Here is an 8,923-nt window from a genome sequence, read left to right on the forward strand (position 1 = left end):
GCTGCCACCTCAATGCTCTTTAAACTCACTGGTGACAAAGCTTAATGACAGCTCTGCTCTCTGCTCAGTCATTCCTGGCGGTCTCCGGGCAGCTCTGGGGTTCATTTGCATTGAAATCATCGTTAAATTGTCCCAGGGGATGACGGTGAGGATGGGGAAAGCAAAAGGCCGGTTGGAAAACCAGATCCCACACCATGGGAAAGGTGGGATGAGCCCCTCCTGTCCTCTGATTTTCAGGTCCAGCCTTTTCCAGCAAAGCCACCCCCACCARGGACATCCAAAGGCTCCTTTTCCCGCTCACCTGGAGAAATATTTGGAATTCTTCTGGCCCGTTTGTTGTGTCCTCGGGATTCAGACAGAGTTTGGGGCAGTGGTGTTTCTGCTCTGGAAAAGAGTTTGCTGCGGAAATGTCGTCACTTTGGTGCCGTCCTTCCCTGGCTCACAAGGAGCAGACCTGGGAATAATTGAGGTGGTGTGGAGGGGAGATGTCCCTAGGAAGGGGACTGTCCCTGGGACAGGATTGTCTCTATGGGGGGGATTGTCCCTGGGAAGGGGATTGTCCCTGGAGATGGGATTGTCCCTGGGACAGGGTTGTCCCTGTGGAGGTGATTGTCCCCCACCCCACGGCAGTGCCATGGGATTGGAGGAGAAGAAGGACCTGAAATCACAATCAGGCTCCAAACCACCTGAAAAACACCATAAATGAATGAACGAGCTCTTGATGTCATTGCAGGAGTCTTGAAACTCCTAAAAACGTTCTGGGGGTGCTGAGGGGTGACATCTGAACAGGACCMWGAGCCCCCYGAGCKGGGCTGGGAGAGCTGGGRGTGCTCACCTGGAGAGGAGAAGGATCCAGGGAGAGCTCAGAGCCCCTTGCAGGGCCTGGAGGGGCTCCAGGAGAGCTGGAGAGGGACTGGGGACAAGGGATGGAGGGACAGGACACAGGGAATGGGGTCACACTGCCAGAGGGCAGCAATGGGTGGGATATTGGGGAAGAATTTTGATTTCCAAATCCCTGGCAGTGTTCAATGGCTTGGAGCAGCCTGGGACAGTGGGAGATGTCCCTGCCCATGGCAGGGGTGGCACTGGATGAGCTTTAAGGTCCCTTCCCACTCAAACCCTCGGGTTCTGTGAAAAGCCAAAATTTTCACCCAATCCCCAGCTCAAAGTGCCTGAGGTTTCCTGGCAGAACTCTGGAGAAAATACATGGAGAACTGGGAATGGGAAAATCCATTTTCCCCCTGTTCTGCCCCTGAGACTCGAAATAAACGCACCAAGGAATTTCTCAGCTTCAAAAACGTTCACTGGGGAGTTAAAGAGACCCACGGTGGGAACATCCTCTGTGCCATCAGATCTGAAGGTTCTGGCCCTGAGTGGTCTGGAAATGTGGGATTTTTCTTTTGCTTGTTTGGATTCCTGGGAAATTCGGATAAAAATTGAAGTAGAGCCTCTGCTCTCTCCAGCAGAGCCCTGGGAAAAAGATCTTGCTGCAAGCCGTGGAAATGGAGGAATTTTGGGATGTTTCGCTTTTCTCTGGAGCACCAGCACCTCCTGGGAGGGTCCGTGGTCATCTCCCACATCTGGCCCCACCTCCTCCTCCTCCTGGCTGGATTTAACCCCTCCTCGAGGAAAACACGCTCCATAAATTAATAGATCCATAAAAACAATGATGTGAGATAATGACAGACCCGATCCCAGGCAGGTGACGGCATGGCAGGGATGTGACAGCTGGAGATCCAGGATGGGGACTGGGAGGATTGGGAAGGGTCAAACCCAGGAATCCCGAGCAGAGACCTCAGCCCTGCCCACCCTGAGGTGACCCTGGCTCTGTCCTCGCTGTCCCACGGCTGTGACCGCGGCTGGAGGGTTTGTCCTGGGCTGGGATTTCTGAGGTGCAGGTGGGGCTGGGCTTCTCCAGGCCGTGATTTTATTTCCAGTGTTGTTCCAGATTGTTCTCCCCATTTCCCCTGGTGATGGAGAAACCCTTCAGGCGCTGGGATCGGGGTCAGTGTTCCCAGTTCCTCCTGGAGCAGGGATTTGGGTGCTTTGGGATTTTTGTCCCTATAACAAGTGAGGGATCAAAGGATGGGTCTGGTGGTGCCACTTCCTCCAGCTGGAACGGGAAAATGAGAGAATTCCTYGGGAATAACCACAGATTGTGTCAGAAATTGTGAGGAGCAGGAGCAGAGCAGGGCCCTTCGCTGGGACCCTCAAATCCTGCGGTCACTTTGGACCCCTCCGGCCAAGAGTGACCCTGAGGGGCTGGAGCTTGGCCAGAAATGGGGACGGAGATGGAGAAGGGCTGGAGAACTCCTGAGGGAGCTGGGGGTCTCAGCCTGGAGAAAAGGGGGATCAGGGGGGCCTCATGATGGGAGGGGACAACCGGAGGGGTCGGGATCTGCTCCAGGGAACAACAGGAGCAGGAAAACGGCCTCAGGCTGGGCCAGGGGAGGGTCAGTTGGAGATTTGGGCAAATTCCTGACTGGAAAGGGTTTTCCAGACCAGGCAGAGTTGCTCAGGGCAGAGGTGGGGTCCCATCTCTGGGGAATTCCAAAACTGTGACATTTGGGGACAGTGACAGTGCAGGGGTCAGGCAGGTTCCCAGTCAGGGAACACCCGGACTCGGTGGTGTCCAAGGCCTTTTCCAACCTCAAAAATTCCRCAATCCCAGGAATGTGGCAGAGATGAGGAAGGGGATGGGGTGTGCCCAAAATGCTCTGGAATTTTCACGGCTTTGCAACAAGTTCAGCCCAAAAAATTCTGCGATCCCAGGAAGGTGACAAAGATGAGGAAGGGGATGGGGTGTGCCCAAAATGCTCTGGAATTTTCATGGCTTTGCAAAAAGTTCAGCCCAAAGCTGAGGCCATCCCTGACCCYGAGGTGGGAGAAGGGGAAAAACTCGCGATTTTGGGGCTGGAAGGATTCTGGAATGCTTCAAATCCTGCCCAGATTGTTCCTGTGGGATCTGACATCCCAAATGCTGTGGGTTTAGGGTCAGCCCGTGGCAGCTCCGGGTTCCTGATCCTGCCCTCCATTCCCAGTTCTCCCAGTGCAATTGGGAATATCCCGGTGGTTCCCTGATGGGGCAAATTTGGGAAGTGGCACAGCTCCACCAGGAAGGTGAATTYGTGTTCCTGGGAAGACTGGGGCTGCTTCAGCCMCGTGGCTGAGGGRTTTGGGGTCTGGGACTTYAAATCYATTMTTTACCATAAATGTGTCAGTRTTTTCCATAAATTTKTCWRTATTTTGGGGTCCTGGGAGGTGACTTTATAGGACTTTAAATCTATTATTTACCATAAATGTGTCAGTGTTTTCCATAAATTTGTCAGCGTTTTCCAGAAATTTCTCAGTATTTGACCCCCGTGTCTGAATTCAGGTGGGRAAAGGGAATTTAAAGCCCTTCATGTGAAAAAATGAGAGTCATTACCAGATATTGACCCTCAGGTTCAGGCCCTGCGAGACTCAAACATCAAAACATTTCATCAAAAACGAAATGCTTCGATCTGGAMAAGAGACACTGAACACACCAATGTTAATTTTAATAAATAACTGAATTCAGCTGTGGCTTTTTCTACAGCAGAACACGCACAGGGCGACTTCTGGCAAAGCCTGTTTGGATTTTTTGGATTCATTTTCCTTTAAAAAGCATCAAAAACCCCCAAGCTGGGGTTTTAAARGTGAGCATTTGATAACAGAAATACAATTGGATTGATTTAAAAACGTGATTTTATTGACATTACTGAGAACAGAGTGAATTTTTGAGAAACCTCTTCTGAGCTAAAATTCGAATTTACCACGAGGAGCGAAGGGAAGCAGAATCCCTCGTTTGGGGTGGATTAAACCAGGGCTGGAAACAAAGCCCTGTGGGGGTGTTGGGTTGGATGTGGATGAACACCTGGCCTGAGCCAGATCAGAGCTGGGCTTTTCCTTCTCCCTCCAGAAACAGCCACTCCAAACTCTGAGGGAGAGCAGGGGGACAAAGGAAATGTTGGATCTGGTGRGRRGAWGGGATGGTGCCAGGGGAGCAAGGAGAGAAAAACAGGAAATGATGGATCTGGTGATGGTGCCAGGGGACCACAGGGAGAAATTAAGGAAATGATGGATCTTATGGGTGGAGAGGATGGTGCCAGTGGAGCAGAGTGGGAAAGGGAAAAAATGGTGAAGCGGGGTGAAAAAGACAGGAAATGTTGGATCTGGTGAGAGGAAGGGATGGTGCCAGTGGGGCACAGGGAGAAAAGAAGGAAATTATGGCAGGAAGAGGGGATGCAGGGGGAGCATGGAGAGAAAAACAGGAAATGATGGATCTTATAGGAGGAGAGGACGGTGACAGTGGGGCATGGGGAGAAAGGAAGAAAATGATGGACCTGGCAGGAGGAGGGGATGGTGCCAGTAGAGCAGAATGGGAAAGGGAAAAAATGGTGGAGCGGGGTGAAAAAGACAGGAAATGTTGGATCTGGTGAGAGGAAGGGATGGTGCCAATGGGGCACAGGAGAAAGGAAGGAGATGATGGATCTGGTGGGAAGAGGGCATGGCACTGGGGGGAGCAGAGTGGGAAAGGAAAAAAAATGGTGGAACAGGGTGACAAAGACAGGAAATGTTGGATCTGGTGAGAGGAAGGGATGGTGATAGGGGAGCACAGAGAGAAAAACAGGAAATGATGGATCTTATGGGAGGATGGGATGGTGTCAGTGGAGCAGAGTGGGAAAGGAAGGAAATGATGGATCTGGTGAGAGGAAGGGATGGTGCCAGGGGAGCACAGAGAGAAAAAGAGGAAATGATGGATCTTATGGGGGGAGAGGATGGTGCCAGTGGGGCACAGGGAAAAATGAAGGAAATGATGGAGGGAGGAGGGGATAGTGCTGGGAGAGCATGGGGAGAAAGGAAGAAAATTATGGATCTGGTGAGAGGAGGGGACAGTGCCAGTGGAGAAAAGTGGGAAAGGAAGGAAATGATGAAGCAGGGTGAGAAAAATAGGAAATGTTGGATGTGGCAGGAGGAGGGGATGGTGCCAGTGGAGCAAAGTGGGAAAGGGAAAAAATGGTGGAGCAGGGTGAGAAAGACAGGAAATGTTCAATCTGGCAGGGGTAGAGAATGGTGACAGGGAAGCAGAGTCAAAAAGGAAGGAAATGATGGCGAGAGGATGGGATGGTGCCAGGGGAGCACAGAGAAAAATGAAGGAAATGCTGGATCTGATGGATGAGGGGATGGTGGTGGGAGAGCAGAGTGGGATCAGCATCATTTGGTGGGGGTTCCTGTCATAATAGGGAAAGGAAAATGATCTATAATGATCTATAATGATCCATAATAATCCATAATGATCTGTACTGATCCATAAATCATCCCATATGGTTCAGAACTGGGTCCAATCTCGTTGAATATTCCCATTCACAGCCTTTCCAGGGAAATCCTGGTGGGAGTGATGCTGATGGGGCGATGCTGGGGATGCTGTTGGGATTCACTCTGGGAATGGAGAACTTTGGGGCAGAGCAAGCAAAACGGGGTTAGATTAATGGCTGAAAGAACAAAGTTCACCCAAAAACCAACCCAAACTCCTTAGGGAGGCTGAGGACCATGGCCAGGTCCTGACAGGCCAGAGGGAAGGAGTGGGAGGGGTTTGGAGGGTCTGGAATGATGCAGCCACGATAAAGGGATGTGGGAAGCAAGTGATGAGAAGGAATTTCAGTGAGGATGGGGAGGGGCTGGGATGGATTTCCCAGAGAAGCTGTGGCTGCCCCTGGATCCCTGGAAATGTCCCAGGCCAGGCTGGACGGGGCTTGGAGCACCCTGGGACAGTGRRAGMTGTCCCTGACCATGGCAGGGGTGGCACTGGGTGGMGTTTGAGGTCCCTTCCCACCCAACCCATTCCAAAATTCTGATCCTTCACACCCAAAACACTTTGGGTGTGGAACCTTCCCTTTGTGCGTTCCAGGTGACCTGAGCATCCCAGGGGAGCGGCMCCGGGGGAAAGAAGGGAAAAGCAGAGAGAGAGAGAGAGGAAGGACAGCCCTGGCCCAAGAGTGAGCTGGGGGTGAGTCTGGGCTCTGACCCGGGTTTGTCGTTCCACAGGAGGGACAATTGGCAGGATTTCCCCAGCGGGGCCTGCAGGGACCTGTGGCCATGATCCCCGGCCCATCTTCCCAGGAAAGCCCCGCTGGGAGCAGCTCTGCGTCCCGTGGTGGGTGGGAAGTGGCATTTTGGTCCCTTCCACAGCAGAAGCTGCTGTGTGTGACGCTCACGGCTTGGAAAGATGCTCCTGCTTCTGTTCCTGCTCCTGTTCCTGCTCCTGTTCCTTCTCCAGCTCCTGCTTCTGCTCCTGCTCCCGCTGCTCCTGCTCTTGTTCCCACTCCCATTCCCACCCCTACCCCTGCCCCAGCTCCTGCTCCTGCTCCTGTTCCCGCTCCAGGTCCTGCTTCTCCTCCTGCTCCTGTTCCCATTCCCACTCCCATTCCCACTCCCACTCCCATTCCCTATCCTGATCCCGTTCCTGCTCCCATTCCCTATCCTGATCCCAGTCCCGCTCCAACTCCTGTTCCCGCTCCTACTCCTACTCCCATTCCCGCTCCCATTCCCGTTCCCACTCCTGCCCCTGTTCCTGCTCCCCTTCCCGCTCCCATTCCCTATTCTGATACCACTCCCACTCCCCTTCCTGCTCCCATTCCCTATTCCGATCCCAGTCCTGCTTCAACTCCCATACCTGCTCCCATTCCTACTCCCATTCCCGCTCCTATTCCTTTTCCCACTCCTGCCCCTGTTCCTGCTCCCTCTCCTATTCTTGCTCTTGTTCCCACTCCTGCCCCTGCTTCTCCTGTTCCCACTCCTGTTCCCACTCCTGTTCCCACTCCTGTTCCCATTGCTGTTCCCACTCCCATTCCTGCTCCCATTCCTTCTCCTGTTCCTTCTTCTTCTGCTCCTATTCCCGCTCCTGCTCCCATTCCTGCTCCTTTCCTGCTCCTTCTGCTCCCGTTTCCGCTCCCGCTCCTGCCCCTGCTCCCGTTCCTGCTGCCGTGTGTGAGCCAAGAGCCGAGCGTGGAGCGGAGAGGGGAGCAGAGTTCAGCAGCAATGAGGCATCGGGTGGCAACCTCCACACCCAGGGTAATGAACACTCTGCGGGCTCCTCGGAGCTCCCTGGGAGGGAACAGCCTCAGCCAAGCTCCGTGTCCTGCCAGGGGGACGTGCAAGGGACCGTCCTGGGGGTGTCCCAGGGTCCCCGTTCCTGCGGGGTTGGGATTGACCGGTTCTCCCCCGGGTCAGAAACCCGCCGGGCACAGGGAGAGCTGGGGACAGGAGGTGGGTGGGACCAGCACAGCATCTCCCCGGGAGAGGAGTCGACTTCAGCGCCCCAGGAGAAACGAAGGGACAGAGGGGACAGGCGAGATGCTCCTCTGGACAAGCGCTAGAACCACACCAGAGGTGTCCAGCTCCTCTCTCGGCCCAGGGATGGTTTGGCTACACCTTCTCGGACATCCCCCTGGGCAGGGTCTGGGGGGAGTGCAGCTCCACGGACTGGCGCCGCCGGACCTCGCGCTCGGCCCAGTCCTGCTCGGGCTCGCAGCCCTTGAGGATGGCCAAGCGCTCCGAGAGGGTTTTGCTCTGCGGGAACAGCACGTAGTTGTAGAGGATGGAAGCTGCTGCGGCCCCGATCAGGGGACCCACCCAGAACACCTGGAGAGGAGAGAAGAGCGGGGTGAGTGAAATCCAGCCCGAGTTTGGAGGAACTGGGATCTCTGAGGGGCATTCCAGGCGCTTGGGCTCATTCCTGGCAGCAAAACACGAAGCCATCGCTCTGCTGGGGCCATCGCTGGGGATCTGAACTACCCCGGAAGGGCATGGATGATCCCAGCCATCCTCCTCCTCCTCCTCCTCCTCCAGCAATCCATGAGTGGGTAGGAAAATGCTCCTCCCAAGGATCCCACATCACTCAGCACGTTCATGACGGGCAGAGCTCTGAGCGGAGGGGGAAAGGAGGAGGAGGAAGAGGATGAGGAGGAGGAGGAAGAGGCACCAGCCTGGGCCGGACACCTCAGGACACATCACAGCTCTGCCTGCAGCCGGGCTCTTTGCAGATGGAAAAAATAAAATCATGGAATCTCCTGAGCTGGAAAARACCCACAAGGATCCTCAAGGTTCAGCTCCTCGCCCCTGCTCAGGACAACCCCACCAATCCCTGGGAACATGGTCCAAACACCCCTGGAGCTGTGGCAGGCTCAAAACTGCAGCCATCCCCTGGGGAATGATCCCAAAGGTGTAAAAAATTCCAGGAAAATTTCCCAGGACTGGAAACAGCTCCACGCTCCACTGGTTTTATTCCCTGAACTCGGTCGTGTCAACAGACCTCACACCCTGCTGCTGTTGCAACGCTCCCGGTTCGGAGTTTGGAGTTTGGAAAAGCCAATTAAGCAGSCGGCAGCCCCACCTCCTGCTCCTAATCTCGGCATCTCTGCTCGGGCTGGGAGCTGGCATGGCAATGCTCACAATCTGGCTGGCTCGGCGAGTTTCGAGGAACGCCGTGGCAGTTTKGGGGGGCCTGGTCCAACCCAAACCCCAAAACCGCGTTCTCACCCAGTGGTCGGTGAAATCTCCGACGACGACGGCGGGGGCGAAGGACCTGGCGGGGTTCATGGAGCAGCCGGTGTAACGGATCTGCCGGGAATACCACATCAGCGTTAAGACCTTTTACCACATTTTAAAAAAAAATATTGGGGTGTCATCGGGGTGACTCATTCCCTGCGCTGCTGCTTCGCCCTGCAGCATTCCCGTTCCGGGAAAAGGGATTCGGGGAGCAGCCACCACCTGAGTCAGCACTGTGAGCGAGGTTCTGAGTGTGGTGTCACCCCGAGGATTGCGGGGATGAGCTCCAAATCCTGCAGAAAATTCCCTTTCCTGACTCTGAGGATGGGAGAGGAACGATCTGTGGGTATGGGGG

The 8,923-nt window shown here is 54.6% G+C and overlaps 1 protein-coding gene across 1 annotated transcript in view; it reads right to left on the reverse strand.

The window, feature by feature from the left end:
• Positions 1-7,383: 7,383 nt before the first annotated feature.
• LOC130587194 (aquaporin-2-like) overlaps positions 7,384-8,923 on the reverse strand; it is a 5,894-nt gene continuing 4,354 nt past the window's right edge. The window contains exons 2-3 of the mRNA XM_057388159.1: positions 8,560-8,640; positions 7,384-7,662 (exon numbers count right to left, since the gene is read on the reverse strand). Coding sequence (XP_057244142.1) covers positions 7,447-7,662; positions 8,560-8,640 — 297 coding nt within the window. The 3' untranslated portion in view covers positions 7,384-7,446. The remainder of the gene's footprint in view (positions 7,663-8,559; positions 8,641-8,923) is intronic.

The sequence above is a fragment of the Malurus melanocephalus genome, unplaced genomic scaffold, assembly GCF_030028575.1.
Source record: "Malurus melanocephalus ecotype Western Australia unplaced genomic scaffold, MMel_1.1 scaffold_1622, whole genome shotgun sequence".
Lineage (NCBI taxonomy): Eukaryota > Metazoa > Chordata > Aves > Passeriformes > Maluridae > Malurus > Malurus melanocephalus.